We start from the raw sequence: 18,226 nt of genomic DNA, 5'->3' as shown, positions 1-18,226 counted from the left end.
GTATATATTTTCCCATGTTTACAAAAAGAGCATTACATGCGGCCACTGGTTAGCTTTATACGTTGGTGTACACCGCATATATAAGAAATCCAACCAATAAAATAATTATCAAACACTTGTTGGTAGCAGAATAATTTTCCTCTGGAAAGGAACACATACAGGCACGTGTCCCACACCATGAAGCATAAATTAACAGGAAGTGCTACAGACTACATCAATCCCATGCATATAATTGTTGGCAGACTCTGTTGTTCTTCTTGCTAATGGCGTCCGACCTTTAACATGACCTCGAAACTAAAGATAACACCACAATTATAATATAGTGCGGACATGAGCTAGCAGAACATTTAGCATTTTCTTGATGGCTGGATCAAGCAAGCAAGATTGCCGTAGACCACCGTTAATTCTTCTTCTTGTTGATGACCTCCTGGACCATAGGCTGCAGAATCTCAGGCCTCACTGGTTTGGGCACAAAATCATCAGCACCGGCACCCATGAACGCCTCCATGGCGTTATCATCAGCGGAAACCCCGACGATCTTCACATCAGTGGCTCCCATAGCACGGATCTTCACAATGGCCTGTCAAGCAACATGTACAGGAAATATTGTGTCGATGAGGTGACCATCCAATATGTGTTACGTCAAAGCAAAAAAGGAAGATAAAGAAATGGGAAATTAGCTAAAGTACGTACCTCGGGACCGGTCATTATGGGCATGTCCTTATCACACACAACAATATCAAACTCGTTGCCCTCAAGAAACATATCAACAGCTTCTTTCCCATTCTTCGCCAGGGTGATCTCGCAGTGGAAGTTGCGCAGCATGGAGGAGACAACCATGCGTTCAACTGCCATATAATCAACAAGCAATGCCTTGAGGGAGGATGTCATGATCAGCTAGCTAAAAGAACTGCAAAAAAACATAATTTATAAAGAGATTAGTTGTTTCTGATCCACACGTTTCATTGATCTCAGATGATATATAGTAAAAGATTTGTTTTGCAAAATCATGCATGCATGCAGATTAAGCGGAGATCAGAGGTCTGTACACTTTTTAAATTATTTCTATTTACTAGTTTATTGAATCCTTTATGAGGGGAAGAGATGGTGATCTTTCACCTAGATTACATATATGAGGATAAAAGAACATGAAGAAAAAATCACAAAGAATTAATTTGGATCGATGACAACAATGGCAGAGATTGTTCCACACATGGATGGATAATTTCTCCACACAGAAAAAAAATCTGCAACATCATGTTAGATCCATATGCATGGCTTCTGCTAACAACCACCAGTGCAACAAGAAGACTTTCTTAATTGGTATCTAGTAATTTATAAAATGAGGGCACAAGAAAAAGAAAATTGTAGATTGCATATGTAAGCCTATGAGGACAAAAGAAACATCAAGAATAAGAGAAAAAGGAAAGACATAGATACTTTGGAAAAGGAAAATGGAAAGAGAAAAGGAACAAAAGAACATAGGTTATGTGAGCCTATGGTGTACTTTGGATGGCAACATATGTAACAGAGAGCTGCACAGTACATGGACATGGATGGATAATTTCCATGTTTTCTTTTTGCCACATGTAGCACCGAAAACAGCACGAAAAAGCAAAGAACGCAAGAAAAGAAATGGCAAAAATGGATGCATATACATAGCTGCCAACAACAACCAAAAACTGTGCTGCATAGATCAAAACCTGTCAAGGTGCACTAGTTTCACATGTATATCGCCTCTAGCAAATCTTGATCAATCTTGCGCGCATGCAACTAGTAGAAGATGCATGGCGATCGAGAGAAAAATGAAGAAGGCAGAAACAGAGGAAGGAAAGTAGCTATGAACCTTAGAGCTTATGGTGGAGGATGTATCTGTTGCTTGCAGCTTGAGGCTTTGGTGGTGGTGTGCGCCTTGTACCTGGCCAAGGTACAGGGGTATTTATAGGGGTTGCCGGTCGATCTCCCCCGTCCATTCGTAATCAGGTTGCTTCACACATGCAAATATCGAGCTTGCACCGCTTTCTAATTCCACCAGAAAAAAATCAAATATTGTGTTGGCTGGCGTATCTTTTGCGATTAAATAAATATTTAAATGAGCCACCCATGCATATATCAAAGTATCTTCATGTTTTTGGAAAGAAGTTTCTACTTGCCGCCGCTGTTCTGTTTACATGCATATAGAGCAGAGATACGGTGGCGTCAAAGCTTGGCGATTATGGCGTCTATAGCATATCTTTCCCGATCACCACAACGGGATTAAAATTAATTCCTTGTGTAATTTGCAATCGACAATGTGCGGGTGGTAGTTCATCTCGAGATCAAATAGATTGCGGCAATTAATTATTTGTTTAATTATGGCAGGAAAACCAGACATACTTCGAATTTGTTTAACTGCATTCAACGTAGTATATTGCATCCAGTGTATTCCAGACTCAGCATTAATATGTTAGCTAATTCCATCGATTAGCCAGATCCAGTTTCCTTAACTAATTCGGCGTCTTTAACTGCATTCCGTATATGTGCGTGCATCAATTGGACCAAATTATATATGTGTTATGCGTTGCGTTTCTTTCTTAAAAAATATGTGTTCCGTCCAAGAGATAAACTGAGGTTTAAATTTGTTTAAAAATGTAATGTTCTTTTACCCAAATGATAAGTGTCACACGTGTGGCATGAAGTAACACCGCCCTGACGTTTTTACAACTAAAATTACCATCCAAAAAAATGAAAAAAAAAAACTGAAACTTGCCATCCAAACAAAAAGTTGCACAACTAAAGTTGCCATCCCCGGGTAACTAAAGTTGCCATGAAAAAACGTCAAGGCGGAATTGCTTCGTGCCACACGTGTGGCACTTATCAGGATCTTCTTTTTATGTATGTACACGAGGGCCCCTCATTGCAAACACACAAAAAAGATGTTTCTAAAATAGTAATGTTCTATAAGAGTTCTAAAGTATATATCCATTAGTGACGCTTACATGAATTTGAAACACGGGTATACAAATAAATTTTGACAAAGAGAACTCTCTAGAGTATATAAGCCTAAGTCCAAGAAGTGTCGGCCTAGCCTGGGGCGGGCTCTATTGATGGCTCAGTCCTGGTTATCAAATATTTTGCATCTCCCGAGCATCGCATGAGTGGTCTCGCGCAAGTACGAATCTTAACCCACGACTCCCAGGTCTTCACTCTAGGCCTAGGAAAACAAACCCAAAGATGTGTATATCTATAATTCACTATAAATTCAAAAGTATATAAGCTTGGGCCCAAGGAGGATTAGCCCAGCCAGAGGTTTTCTCTAGGGTCGGTTCCGATCATTGTGCCTTTTGCCGATACAATAATCTAAATGTACTATCTAGGTGAGGTAACAAGGGATCGACATCAATAGATAACTTCCAGAAAAATTAAAACTTACATCATCAAATCCTCTCCATGTTGCTCATCAAGAACCAATTCCAAAGGACCCGGTGGCTTCTTTCTTTCTAGATCTCAGATCATTCTTTCTAGATCTTTGATCTCGCCGCGAGACATGCCATCACCCATGCTACTTGAATTAGAGAGTAATGATCGATTGAAAGAACGATTGGTGAAACAAGGGCAACGATATGACCTATATCGAGATTTTAACTGGAGGTTATCATGGATGGTGCCAAATTCTAGAATGATATTTGGCATGGAGGTGCAATGCCTCCGAACAATATGAGTTATCGCATTGTAGAGGTGCCATGGGCTAGCTATCTATTGAAAATAATCTCAAGTTGAACAATGTATATTACGGGATATGGCTTGGGTGGATGGGGTCAATTGGAGGTTGTGGCGGCCGTAAATAATTAGGTTAGCAGAAGCCTATGAAGGACATGGGTCATTTGCGATGCAGAAGTGCCAAGAATCTCAAGATGATAGAGATATATATATACCACGGAAGATGGGGATGAGTGGGGTTGAGGCCGCACGGGAAGGTGGCGGCGGCGGGAAATTAGGTTAAAGAAATAATATCAGATGGATAGGAAAGGAAACTAGAGCATATAAGGTATTGAATTGTAGCAAACCAACTAAACAGTAGCTGGGCCATGGAATTTGTAATCATGGGCCATTATGTAAGGGGCCTGCTACGCATCGGCCGGTGGATGTTTTTAAAGATCCGTTGGGTACAGAGCCGTCAGATCTTACAGGATCTTGTGACCGAGCATCGTCCTCACTTTTGCAACAGAACTCGTGTTGCAAGAACCCTTTTGCAACACATGTCTTGTTGCAAAAATATGTACAACAAAGGTTGCATTGTAGTTTTGTTTTTGCAACAGTGGTCGTGTTGCAGAAATTTTTAGAGGATTTTTTACAACACAAGTCTGTTAATTGATTCTTTTGTAACAGAAGTATTGTTGGAGATTTGTTTTTGCAAGATAGGTCTTGTTGCATAAACATAACCGCGTGGTGCAGGCACGCAGCAGATGCAAAAACTGATGTGAACGTGTGGTTGGATCAGATGAGATCCAGCGGCTGCGTGGGCGGCAGAACGCTCCGCATGATCGGTCGATTGAACAGAATGATTTCCCATTACGTAAGTCTATGTTATACTTTTGTAATTTAGGCTAATAAGTTAGTGTTCTCGTGAGTAACAATCGGCCTAGCCCAAACAATGCTGCTTATATGGCTAACTAGATCATGTTGGCATGCGTTGTTGTGCCCGTTGATTATTGATATAATATGGTAGGAATTTTTGCAAGTATATGAAGACACGAAAGATTATATAGGATATGAAGACGAAGAAATAGTCATCACTTATAAGGGGCCAAAAGAGGAACCTCCTCCTCCTAAACTTGATCTTACGGATCCTTGCCCTATTAAATTTAGCTCTTTTTATTACTTTTGCTTAACCCAAAGGAACCTTGATGCTGAAAGAAGGGATTATGAGATGGGCATGGATGATCTCCCTCATTTTTGTTACAAAACTTGAAACTATGCTTAGAAGAATGAAAAGCGTGACCAAAAGTCAGTTTGGTTTCATGCTTGGGAGGTCGACCATGGAAGCCATTTTCTTGGTACGACAACTTATGGAGAGATACAGGGAGCAAAAGAAGGACTTGAATATGGTGTTCATTGACTTGGAGGAAGCCTATGATAAGATATCGCAGAATGTCATGTGGTGGGCCTTGGAGAAACACAAAGTCCCAGCAAAGTACATTACCCTCATCAAGGACATGTACGATAATGTTGTGACAAGTGTTCGAACAAGTGATGTCGACACTGATGACTTCCCGATTAAAATAGGACTGCATCAAGGGTAAACTTTGAGCCCTTGTCTTTTTGCCTTGGTGATGGATGAGGTGGATATACAAGGAGATAATCCATGGTGTATGCTCTTTGCAGATGATGTGGTGCTAGTTGACGATAGTCAGACGGGGATAAATAAGAAGTTAGAGTTATGGAGACAAACCTTGGAATCGAAAGGGTTTAGGGTAAGTAGAAGTAAAACCGAGTACATGATGTGTGGTTTTAGTACTACTAGGTGTGAGGAGGAGGAGGTTAGCCTTGATGGGCAGGTGGTGCCTTAGAAGGACACCTTTGGATATTTGGGGTCAACGCTGCAGGAGGATAGGGGTATTGATGAAGATGTGAACCATCGAATCAAAGATGGATGGATGAAGTGGCGCCAAGCTTCTGGCATTCTTTGTGACAAGGGAGTGCCACAAAAGCTAAAAGGCAAGTTCTACAGGACGACGGTTTTGAAGGAAACATGGCCTAGAGGCAATAATAAAGTTGTTATTTTATATTTCCTTATATCATGATAAATGTTTATTATTCATGCTAGAATTGTATTAACCGGAAACTTGATACATTTGTGGATACATAGACAAAACACCGTGTCCCTAGTAAGCCTCTACTAGACTAGCTCGTTAATCAAAGATGGTTAAGTTTCCTAGCCATAGACATGTGTTGTCATTTGATGAACGGGGTCACATCATTAGGAGAATGATGTGATGAACACGACCCATACGTTAGCTTAGCATGTTGATCATTCAGTTTTATTGCTATAGCTTTCTTCATGTCATATACATATTCCTTTGACTATGAGATTATGCAACTCCCGGATACCGGAGGAATACCTTGTGTGCTATCAAACGTCACAATGTAACTGGGTGATTATAAAGATGCTCTACAGGTATCTCTGAAGGTGTTTGTTGGGTTGGCATAGATTGAGATTAGTATTTGTCACTCCGAGTATCGGAGAGGTATCTCTGGGCCCTCTCGGTAACGCACATCATAATAAGCCTTGCAAGCAATGTGACTAATGAGTTAGTTGCGGGATGATGCATTATAGAACGAGTAAAGAGACTTGCCGATAACGAGATTGAACTAGGTATGAAGATACCGATGATCGAATCTCGGGCAAGTAACATACCGATGACAAAGGGAATAACGTATGTTGTCATTATGGTACGACCGATAAAGATCTTCGTAGAATATGTGGGAACCAATATGAGCATCCAGACATGGGCACTTCATTTGGAAGAGGCCAAGATGGCGCCTCCCACCCCCCACCACCCACCTAAACCCTAGACCCACCCACCACCGGCGATCTCCACTTCCCCCCGTGGGTTTTGGAATCTGACCCGGCCATCATCTCCGGCGTCTCCTCCTCTTTCTTATGGTCACCATCTCCATGGCTGTCCACGCGGACATCTCCCTGGGTTTGGACTTTTCCCCTGGGATTGACATGGCGAAAGCGATTTGCTGTTCTTTCCATCGCACGGTGCATCCCTCGGATCGATCTGGGCATTTCATCATGGTGGTATCCTTTGCACGCCACAGTTTTCGTCTGGATGAAGAGAACGTGGCTCTGGCGTTGGAATCTGCGATTGGTGGATATTGTTCTTCTCTCAAGGTATCTTGCCTACGTGATCAAGTTTTTTCCTTTCATGTTTCTTGCAAGGAAGTGGGGTTTTTCATCTTGCATCAACGCTCCTTTGTTTGTTCTCAATTCAAATGTTACTTCCATCTTTGGGGCCATGGAGGTCCTGATTGGGATAAGGAGTTTCGTGCTTGGCAAATTGAATGCCAGGAAGAATGGACTCTGGTTAGTCCGTCCAAGAGGCGTGCACGCCTTGGCCTTGAGGCCATGAAATGTGCACCAGCTAAGTCCTCCTTGCGTTCGTCTGCTCGCACCACTAAGAAATCCCTACGATTTGCTACATTCTTGAATTATGATGCTTGCAAGGGTTATCATTATCTGGCAACTGCGGAAGAGATCAATATTGTTACTTTAGATGTTGGTTATACGGTTGATCCTCAAGAGCTTGCTGATCTTAACTGTGTGGATTTAGTCTCATCGCCGGCGTCTCCTCCGGCGACCACGCCGTTGAGGTTGTTGCCTTCTCCGGATGTCACGCTTGGATAAATATTTCCTTGTGATGTTCCTCCGGAGACATTAGGATCGGGTACGTTATCTGGTTTGATTTTCTCCCATGCATCCCATGTTGGGCCTGCCAGTCCCTCTATCCGGCCTGCCTTGTTGGGCTCAGCCCAAAATCCGTTGGAATTATCGGACGATGACTCTGATCAAGTTTCGGAATCCAGCCTGCTTAATTCACCTGAGTTGCTTATATCTTCTGGCACGTCCGACGATGTTTCTCCTAAGTCTCCGCAAGATATCGTGCGTGATTTGCAAGGTCTAGATCAAGTTGTGGAGGAAATTGCAGCCATGTTTTGGGATTGTTCTAACTGCCTTGGTATGGGTCATTGTTTGGAACGTTGCACCAATAAGGTCAGATGACGAAATGTTTCCGGTCTGCTCACGTTAAAAAGGACTGCACCCGGTCTCCTCCTAATATTAAACTCTGGGTTCCCAAAACCGGGGCGTCTCGCATCGAGCCTCGCGCCGTCAGCAAGCAGCTTGACGTTTCGAGCTCCACCGCCCCCTGCTAGCCCTAACACATCTTCCCCAAAGCTGTCAGACTCCTCTGCTTCCCCACCAAAACCACCATCGCCACCACCTACGAACAGCGAATCGCCCCGCAGATCATCGCCACTTCCGTCAATGGCGGTGTATGAACTTGGTCCTCGTCGTTTCCTCCCAACGGGCCACGACATCATGGACGACGGACCTTTCCGCGTCCCGAGGACGTACTACACTCCAGCTCAGGCTCCTCCCCGCTGCCATGAATCTTACATGGTGGGCACCATCGAACCTCCTCCTCCGCCTGAAGATGTCGCTATTCGCCGGCAGCAAGTCCATGCTTTCATCACCAACCAGCTGGAGTTACCGGTACGATCTGCTCAGAGTTGGTTTCAGGGAGTTGGCCTCTATGAGATGCAAGATCTAGTTATTCGTGCTGCGTTAGTTTCTCATCCTCCTTGGCCGCTTGGTTTAGATCAGCATGGCAATGAGATGTTCGTTAGATTTATCAGACATGATGATGGTCAGGGTTATAGAGCTTTGCAAGGACACCGAACTGGTTGGTTGATGTTTGTTGGTGTATCTCTTGACTATCGCAATGAGGTCAATTTGTCTGAAGTTGTGGGCACTTTTGGTCAGTTTCACTATTGGAATCATCAGGATGATCGGAAGGTGCGAGCGTTGGTTTATGCTTCTTTCCCTGAAGACCAATTAGTACCAAGAGATGTAGTTTTCCATCAGTTTGCGAATGTTGGAGGTGCAGTTGTCTCATGGACTGCGTCTGTCTCCATCCTCACTGCTGAATTTGCAGAGCAACTACCACCTGACGAGGATGTCATGCCAATAGATGGTAATCCCCACCCAATGCCAGGCCAGCTGCAGCCACCTGATAACTTTTGGGTTTTGCCACCGTATCCCGCGGTGGGATGGAATGATGTTCCACAACCTGCTGCTCCAAATGAACCACAACAACCACATCCCCAATATTTGCATGGCTGGGGCAATGAGGACAATCTGAATGACATTGAGCAGGTACAACCACAGGTCCAGGAAGCAAACTCGATGGTTTTGAATCCCTCAATGGGCTCTAACGACTCTGGTGATGCTGACGGCCCAGTTCAGCCTGCTGTTCAGGATGGGCCTAACAATGTTGTGGTCCAGGGCCCAAACTTATTTGATGAGCATGTTCAGGATGCTGCCCCTCATATACCTCAACCAGAGCAGTTGGTGCCTCAGCCTGATCAGATTGTGCCACTTGAACCTTTGGTTCAACCTGAGCAACCAGTGGCTTTGGAAGATGTTCAGCATGATCATGTGATGGATTTGCTTGCTGATGCTCTACCTAATGAGCAGAACAATCTTGCCATTGTCCCATATAACCCAATTGTGGTGCAACCTTCTCTGCATGTTGGCTTAGTCAGAGTTGTTTTGCGGCCAGCTCTACCCCCTGAGTTTATCTGGAGAAGATCTTTTGAGTCACTATTGCCTACTTTCCTAACATCTCACATCCCTAGAGATTTGTCACCTCCTGCTAGGTTTGCTATACACAAAAGATCTTGGTCAGTGGCTTTTGACCTCCCAGTTTCTTTCAGTCCTTCAGCTCTTTCTATTTCTGAGCCCTCACAACATGTTGCAAGAAAGTTGTTTTTGGAAGACAGCACAAGCCAGATCCCTCTGACAGGGACAGCTGACAGTTTCATTGAGTCTTCTCAGGAGATTGCCAACGGGAGTTTCACTTTCTCTCCCAACACCAAGCAGAGCAAGAAGCCCCGTGCTCGAAAGTCCAAGGCGCCCACTGTTCGTGCTGTTTCAGACTTCTCTGACAGGAGGATGACCAGAAATGCAGCAAAATCACAAGGTTTTAAACCTACCTCTCCTTTGTCACCCAAGCCTAGGCCTCTCAGGCAGCCTAGAGCTAAGAAGTTGAAACCTGACACTCAGAGCGCCACACCTAGCAATTAGAATCAGCCAGAAGATGCCAACCCTCATGGTCAAGCTCTACCACCGACGCCAATTGCTTTGCTCTAGCAGATTGGAGCTGTGCTTGGAGTGCCACCGGAGAAGCTGACAGTGGAGAAGCTTACGGCTTCTTCAGATGCTGCCCCGCCCTCTTCAGTTTCAAATGATGATTAGTTATCTTTATTGTCATATAGGGAGGCATGTCCCTTGTCATGCTAGTTGTCTGAACGTACTTTCCTCTCTACTTGCTGCCTGCACTTTATCCTGGGGTGATACTTTATATATTAGGCTTTTGTTTTGTTGTTATGCAGTGAACTATTATATTTGCCTCTCCATTAATGTTTATTAATGAATTCACAACAAACAAGAGACTGGAAAGTGCTTTGTTGGAATGTGAGAGGCCAAAATTCAGAGGACAGACAGAGAAGTGTTAGAGCTAAAATAGAGGAAAGCCAATGCTCTGTTATCTGTTTGCAAGAAACCAAATGCGATTTCTTTGATCAGCGAGCAATAAGAAAGTTTTGCCCCAGACGGTTTGATAACTTTGTGTACTCACCCTCTGTTGGGGCCTCTGGTGGCATTCTTGTGTTGTGGTGTTCTAGTGTTTTCTCTAGCATGCTGGTGGATACAAAGCCTTTTGGTGTTATAGTTTCTTTTACATCCGTGCACAATGCAAGTATTTGGACTTTGGTTAATGTCTATGGACCTTGTCAAGGACCAGCTCGAGATGACTTTGTTCAGTGGCTTTACAACTTACATATCCCAGTGGATGATAATTGGCTTCTCGTGGGAGACTTTAATTTCATAAGATCCCCTGATAACAGAAATTTGCCAGGTGGAGATATTAATAATATGTTCCTCTTTAATGAGATAATTGGTAGTCTTGGCCTTCTTGAGTTGCCTCTAAAAGGAAGATCTTACACTTGGCCCAACATGCAAGAAAATCCACTGCTGGAACAACTGGATTGGTTCTTTACTTCCTCCACTTGGATCAATGATTATCCCAACACAATGGTCCGCCCACTTGCACGAACTGCCTCTGATCATGTCCCCTATGTAGTTTCAATTGCAACCACCATACCCAAGGCTAGGATCTTTAGATTTGAAAACTATTGGGTGGATTTACCTGGTTTCTTTGAATGTGTGGAGCAGTCATGGAATGCTCCCACAATGAAATCTAATTCTGCAGCCAGGTTAACTGAAAAGTTCAAACGATTGAGATATGCTCTTAAGCATTGGTACATCAGTCTGTCTAAGCTCAAGAAGGCCATTGAAGCTTGTAATCAGGTGGTTATGTTTTTTGATAACATGGAAGAATTGAGGACTCTAACCAGACCTGAGTTCAATTTCAGGAAAATTGTGAAGCTCCATGTTGAGGACCTTCTCCATTTGCAGTTTATTTATTGGAAACAAAGATGCACTATCAGATGGATCAAAGTTGGGGAGGAGAACTCAAAATTCTTTCAAGTAATGGACACTGAAAGGTTTAGTAGAAACTCTATTTCCTCCCTGCAAGATGATGATGGAAATGTTGTCTCTGATCATCAACAAATGGCTGGTATGTTGTAGGGCACTTTTAAAGAGCGAATGGGTGTTTCTACAGGGATTGATATGAAATTTGATCTAGGTTCATTGATTGAGCCCGTGGAAGGTCTGAACAACTTGTCTGACCCTTTTCTGAGGATGAAATAAATGAAGTTCTCAAATCTCTGCCCACTGATAGAGCACCTGGCCCTGATGGTTTTACAGGTTTGTTTGTGAAGAGATGTTGGCACATCATCAAGCAAGATTTTTTGCAGCTCTTCTAGGATTTTTATGATGGCAAGATTACAATTAGTAACATCAATGGGTCTCTGATCACTTTAATCCCCAAAAAACTCTCACCTGAGGGTCCCAATGATTTCAGGCTCATTTCTCTAACAAACACCTGCTTGAAATTCCTGACAAAGCTCCTAGCCAATAGGTTGCAGCAGGTTATCCTGAGATGCATTCACAAAAATCAATATGGGTTTCTTAAGTCTAGGTCTATACAGGACTGCATTGCTTGGACTCTGGAGTACATCCATCAGTGCGGTAAATCCAAAAAGCCCATTTTGATTCTCAAACTGGATTTTGCAAAGGCCTTTGATACAGTGGAGCATGACCTTATCCTCAAACTTCTGCATCATAAAGGTTTTGATAGTAAATGGATTGGCTAGATTAAAGAGCTCTTGTCATCTGGTACCTCTTCTGTTATCTTGAATGGAGTTCCTGGAAAACAATTTATCTGTAAAAGGGGTGTGAGGCAGGGGGATCCTTTATCACCCCTCCTATTTGTTCTTACTGCCGATTTGTTACAAACTTTGGTGAATGATATGCTGAGAAATGGAGTGATTTCTTTACCCATTGAAACACATGATAAAGAATTTCCTATTGTTCAGTATGCTGATGATACTCTCCTCATTGTTCCTGCTGTTGATTCACAACTCCTGGATCTTAAAGATATGCTCCAGGATTTTCATGCCTCCACTGGTCTTAGAGTCAATTTTCATAAATCATGTATTCTGCCCATTAATGTGGATGAGGCAGAAACTGCACGCTTGGCTGCTATTTTTGGTTGTCAGGTTGGAACCCTTCCTTTTACCTATCTTGGGCTTCCTGTGGGCACCTCCAAGCCAACAATTCAAGATTTGTTCCCAGTGGTGGACAGGGTTGAAAGAAGATTGTCTGCCAGCTCATGTCTCCTTAATCAGGGAGCAAGATTGCAATTGCTCCAATCTGTATTATCCTCTTTGCCCATATACTTCCTTTGTAGTTTACGCCTGCCAGCTGGTATCATCAAACAACTAGAGAGAATTATGAGACAGTGCTTATGGAGGGGAAACTCTGACACTCCCAGACAATCCTTGGCAGCTTGGCCTTTAGTATGTAGGCCTAAAGATAAAGGTGGCATGGGGGTTATAAACTTGAATATCCAAAACAGAGCCCTCCTTACCAAACACCTGTTCAAGTTTTATAATAAAGCTAATATCCCATGGGTGTCTCTCATATGGAACACTTATTATGATGGAGTGGTGCCCCATGGAACAGTACTGTGTGGCTCCTATTGGTGGAGGGATATAATTAAACTGTGAGGTGACGATCAACATGGGGGACTCTGTTCTCTTCAGGTTTGATGCCTGGGTATTTTTGGGATCCTCTACTCCTCTCAAAGAAAGGTTTCCTAGGCTTTTCTCTTTTGCAATTGATGATAAGGTCTCTGTCAGAGATGTCCTCAACACCCTTGATATGTCAGAGCTCTTCCATCTGCCTTTATCACCAGAAGCAATGGACGAAATCATCACAGTACAAAATGGTTTGGCTCATATGGATATTGATGAAAGTATCAACGATTCTTGGTCATGGATCCCTAGCAAAGGAAAATTTTCTGCCAAAAGTTACTATGCAACGATGCATGCCCATATTCCTGTTGATATGCCGGCCAAATGGATCTGGGAGAGTAGATCAACAATGAAGATTAAGGTGTTTGCATGGTTGATGCTTAATGATAGACTCAACACCCGTGATCTCCTGGTTAGGAGGCACTGGAGATCACCGCAGGAGGACAACACTTGTCCCTTATGCCCTGCACAAGCCCATGAGGACAGAATGCACCTTTTCTTCACCTGCCAATTCAACTCAAGAGTCTGGAATTATTTGAAAATTCAATGGCTTGCTGGTCTGTCTCCTTCTGAGTGTCTCATTGCTGCGAGGAAGAGTTTTGGTCAGCCTTTTTTCAAGGAGGTTGTTTATCTTGCAGCTTGGAATGTCTGGTTATTGAGGAATGGAAGAATCTTCAGAAATGAGAGACATACCTTCGCAGCATGGAGGAGAAATTTCATCCATGATATAACTTTGCTCTCCCACAGATTTAAGTCTAGTTTAAAACCTTTGCTGCTACATTGGATTAATTCTCTGCCCTAACTGGCTGTTTGTATTTATGTTGCCCACTTTGTAAATTTGTACATAGGGCCACAGGTAAGTAGCCTGATTCTTTAGGTGAGTAGTTTTCTCTTTTCTTACCAGAACCTTTTGTACTTTGTTGGTTGCTTGAGTTTTAATAAAGTACTGTGGGGCTGTTGCCTCACAGTTTCCAGTCAAAAAAAATATGAGCATCCAGGTTCCGCTATTGGTTATTGACCGGAGAGGTGTCTCGGTCACGTCTACATAGTTCTCAAACCCGTAGGGTCCGCACTCTTAACGTTCGATGATGATTTTGTATTATATGAGTTATGTGATTTGGTGACTGAATGTTGTTCCGAGTCCCGGATGATATCACGGACATGACGAGGAGTCTCGAAATGGTCGAAAGGTAAATATTCATATATAGGACGATGATATTCGGAGACCGGAAGTGTTCTGGGGGTACGAGGTACATATCGGGTCATCGGAAGGGGTTCCGGGCATTCCCCCGGCAACTACATGGGCCTAATGTCCAAGAAGGGGACAGAACAGCCCCTAGGGGGCTGGTGCGCCCCATGTAGGCCAAATAAGGGGGGAAGGAAAGAGAGGAAGAGAGAAAGAAAGGGGAGCAATTCGGCCTTCCCCTTCCTTCTCTCCTCCCTCCTCCTTCTTTCCCCCTCTGGATGAATATGGAAGGGGGAGGCCGAATTGGGAGGCGCCTAAGTAGGATTCCTCCTACTTGGGGCTCCCCCTTGGCTGCCTCTCCTCCCCTCCAACCAATATTATGAGGAGGGGGCACCGCTAGAACACATAACATTGATTCCAAGCCGTGTGCGGCGCCCCTCTCCACAGTTTACGCCTCCGGTCATATTCACGTAGTGCTTAGGCGAAGCCCTGCGCAGATTACTTCACCATCACCATCACCATGATTTCATGCTGACGGAACTCTCCCTCGACACTTTGCTGGATCAAGAGTTCGAGGGACGTCATCGAGCTAAACGTGTGCAGAACTCGGAGGTGCCGTAAGTTCGGTACATGATCGGTCGGAACGAGAAGAAGTTCGACTACATCAACCGCGTTGTCAAATGCTTCCGCTTTCGGTCTACGAGGGTACGTGGACACACTCTCCCCCTCTCGTTGCTATGCATCTCCTAGATAGATCTTGCGTGAGCGTAGGAAATTTTTGAAATTGCATGCTACATTTCCCATCAGTGGCATCCGAGCCAGGTCTATGCGTAGATGATATACACGAGTAGAACACAAAGAGTTGTGGGCGGTGATCCTCATACTGCTTACCACCAACGTCTTATTTCGATTCGGCGTTATTGTTGGATGAAGCAGCCCGGACCAACCTTACATGACCACGTTCATGAGACCGGTTCCACCACCAGACATGCAACTAGTTTTGCATAAAGGTGGCTGGTGGGTGTCTGTTTCTCCAACTTTAGTTGAATCGAATTTGACTGCGGCCGGTCCTTGTTGAAGGTTAAAACAGAAAACTTGATAAATCACCATTGTGGTTTTGATGCGTAGGTAAGAACAGTTCTTGCTTGAAGCCCATAGCAGCCACGTAAAACTTGCAACAACAAAGTAGAGGACATCTAAGTTGTTTTTGCAGGGCATGTTGTGATGTGATATGGTCAAGACATGATGTGATATACGTTATTGTATGAAATGATCATGTTTTGTAAAAGTTATCGGCAATTGGTAGGAGCCTTATGGTTGTTGCTTTATTGTATGAAATGCAAACGCCATGTAATTGCTTTGTTTTATCACTATGCGTTAGCGATAGTTGTAGAAGCAATAGTTGGCGAGACGACCATGACGCTACGATGGAGATCAAGGTGTCAAGCCAGTGACGATGGAGATCATGACAGTGCTTTGGAGATGGAGATCAAAGGCACAAGATGATGATGGCCATATCATGTCACATATTTTGATTGCATTTGATGTTTATCTTTTATGCATCTTATTTTGCTTAGTACGTCGGTAGCATTATAAGATGATCCCTTACTAAAATTCAAGGTATAAGTGTTCTCCCTGAGTATGCATCGTTGCGACAGTTCGTCGTGCCGAGACACCACATGATGATCGGGTGTGATAAGCTCTACATTCACATACAACGGGTGCAAGACAGTTTTGCACATGCGGAATACTCGGGTTAAACTTGACGATCCTAGCATGTGCAGACATGGCCTCGGAACACTGGAGACCGAAAGGTCAAACGTGAATCATATAGTACATATGATCAACATAGAGATGTTCACCATTGAAGACTACTCCATCTCACGTGATGATCGGACATGGTTTAGTTGATATGGATCACGTGATCATTTAGATGACTTGTGGGATGTCTATCTAAGTGGGAGTTCTTAAGTAATATGATTAACTGAACTTAATTTATCATGAACTTAGTCCTGATAGTATTTGCATATCTATGTTGTAGATCAATAGCTCGCGTATAGCTCCCCTGTTTTTTATATGTTCCTAAAGAAAACTAAGTTGAAAGATGATAGTAGCAATGATGTGGACTGGGTCCGTGATCTGAGGATTATCCACATTGCTGCACAGAAGAATTATGTCCTTGATGCACCGCTAGGTGACAGGCCTATTGCAGGAGCAGATGCAGACGTTATGAACGTTTGACAAGCTCGGTATGATGATTGCTTGATAGTTTAGTGCACCATGCTTTACGGCTTAGAACGGAACTTCAAAAATGATTTGAACGACATGGAGCATATGAGATGTTCCAAGAGCTGAAAATGATATTTTAGACGCATGCCCGTGTTAAGAGGTATGAGACCTCTAACAAGTACTTTGCCTACAAAATGGAGGAGAATAGCTCAGCTAGTGAGCATGTGCTCAGAATGTCTGGGTACTACAATCGCTTGAATCAAGTGGGAGTTTAATCTTCCATATAAGATAGTGGTTGACAGAGTTCTCTAGTCACTATCAACAAGTTACTAGAACTTCGTGATGAACTATAATATGCAAGGGATAACGAAAACGATTCCCAAGCTCTTCGCGATGCTGAAATCAGCGAAGGTAGAAATCAAGAAACAGCATCAAGTGTTGATAGTTAAACAAGAACACTAGTTTCAAGAAAAATGGCAAGGGAAAGAAAGGGAACTTCAAGAAGAATGGCAAGCAAGTTGCCACTCCCGTGAAGAAGCCCAAAGCTAGACCCAAACCTGAAACTGAGTGCTTCTACTGCAAAGGAAATGGTCACTGGAAGCGGAACTGCGCCAAAAACTTGGCGGATAAGAAGGATGGCAAAGTGAACAAAGGTATATTTCATATACATATTATTGATGTGTACTTTACTAGTGTTCATAGTAGCCCGTGGGTATTGGATACCGGTTCAGTTGCTAAGATTGGTAACTCGAAGCAGGAGTTGCAGAATGAACAGATCCTAGTAAGGGCGAGGTCACAATTTGTGTTGGAAGTGATTCCAAGGTTGATAAGATCACCATCGCACACTCCCTTTACCTTCGGGATTAGTGTTGAACCTAAAATAAATGTTATTTGGTGTTTGCGTTGAGCATGAATATGATTGGATCATGTTTATTGCAATACGGTTACTCATTTAAGTCAAAGAATAATTGTTATTCTGTTTACATGAACAAAACCTTCTATGGTCATACACTCAATATAAATGGTTTATTGAATCTCGATCGCAGTGATACGCATATTCATAATATTGATGCCAAAAGATGCAAAGTTGATAATGATAGTGCAACATATTTGTGGCACTGCTGTTTAGATCATATTGGTGTAAAGCGCATGAAGAAACTCCATGCGGATGGACTTTTGGAATCACTTGATTATGAATCATTTGATGCTTGTGAACCATGCCTCATGGGCAAGATGACTAAGACTCCGTTTCTCCGAAAAAATGGAGCGAGCCGCTGACTTATTGGAAATAATAGATACCGATGTATGCGGTCCATTAAGTGTTGAGGCTCGCAGAGGGTATCGTTATTTTCTGACCTTCACATATGATGTGAGCAGATATGGGTATATCTACTTGATAAAACACAAGTCTGAAACATTTAAAAAGTTCAACGAATTTCAAAGTGAAGTGGAGAATCATCGTAACAAGAAAATAAAGTTTCTACTATCTGATCACGGAGGCGAATATTTGAGTTACGAGTTTGGCCTTCATTTAAAACAATGTGGAATAGTTTCACAACTCATGCCAACACCACAGCGTAATGGTGTGTCCGAACGTCGTAACCGTACTTTATTGGATATGGTGCGATCTATGATGTCTCTTACCGATTTACCACTATCGTTTTGGGGTTATGCATTAGAGACAGCTGCATTCACGTTAAATAGGGCACCATCTAAATCCGTTGAGACGACACCGTATGAACTATGGTTCGGCAAGATACCTAAGCTATCGTTTCTTAAAGTTTCAGGTTGCGATGCTTATGTGAAAAGGCTTCAGCCTGA

The 18,226-nt window shown here is 43.2% G+C and overlaps 2 protein-coding genes across 2 annotated transcripts; one reads left to right on the top strand and one right to left on the bottom strand.

Moving 5' to 3' along the window:
* Positions 1-400: 400 nt before the first annotated feature.
* LOC109754651 (two-component response regulator ORR42-like) lies at positions 401-891 on the bottom strand. The gene is made up of 2 exons (XM_020313566.3): positions 694-891; positions 401-580 (listed from the first exon to the last, which is right to left on the bottom strand). Exons 1-2 carry the CDS (start codon positions 889-891, stop codon positions 401-403), a joined length of 378 nt encoding a protein of 125 aa, XP_020169155.1.
* A 9,970-nt stretch (positions 892-10,861) lies between these two features.
* LOC141039228 (uncharacterized) lies at positions 10,862-11,542 on the top strand. The gene is made up of 2 exons (XM_073506567.1): positions 10,862-11,408; positions 11,478-11,542. The coding sequence occupies exons 1-2, from the start codon at positions 10,862-10,864 to the stop codon at positions 11,540-11,542; spliced, it is 612 nt and encodes a 203-aa protein (XP_073362668.1).
* The last annotated feature ends 6,684 nt before the right edge of the window (positions 11,543-18,226 follow it).

This window comes from Aegilops tauschii, chromosome 1 (genome assembly GCF_002575655.3).
Source record: "Aegilops tauschii subsp. strangulata cultivar AL8/78 chromosome 1, Aet v6.0, whole genome shotgun sequence".
NCBI lineage: Eukaryota > Viridiplantae > Streptophyta > Magnoliopsida > Poales > Poaceae > Aegilops > Aegilops tauschii.
This window is presented reverse-complemented; position numbering and strand designations above follow the sequence as displayed.

What these genes read in the sequence shown, in the direction of transcription:
- LOC109754651 (XM_020313566.3), bottom strand. Translation starts at nt 891, where the DNA reads ATGACATCCTCCCTCAAGGCATTGCTTGTTGATTATATGGCAGTTGAA. An exon ending in CCATAATGACCGGTCCCGAG is followed by an intron (nt 581 to 693) that starts GTACGTACTTTA and finishes GTTGCTTGACAG; the next exon opens with GCCATTGTGAAGATCCGTGC.
- LOC141039228 (XM_073506567.1), top strand. Translation starts at nt 10,862, where the DNA reads ATGGTCCGCCCACTTGCACGAACTGCCTCTGATCATGTCCCCTATGTA. An exon ending in TGATCATCAACAAATGGCTG is followed by an intron (nt 11,409 to 11,477) that starts GTATGTTGTAGG and finishes AATTTGATCTAG; the next exon opens with GTTCATTGATTGAGCCCGTG.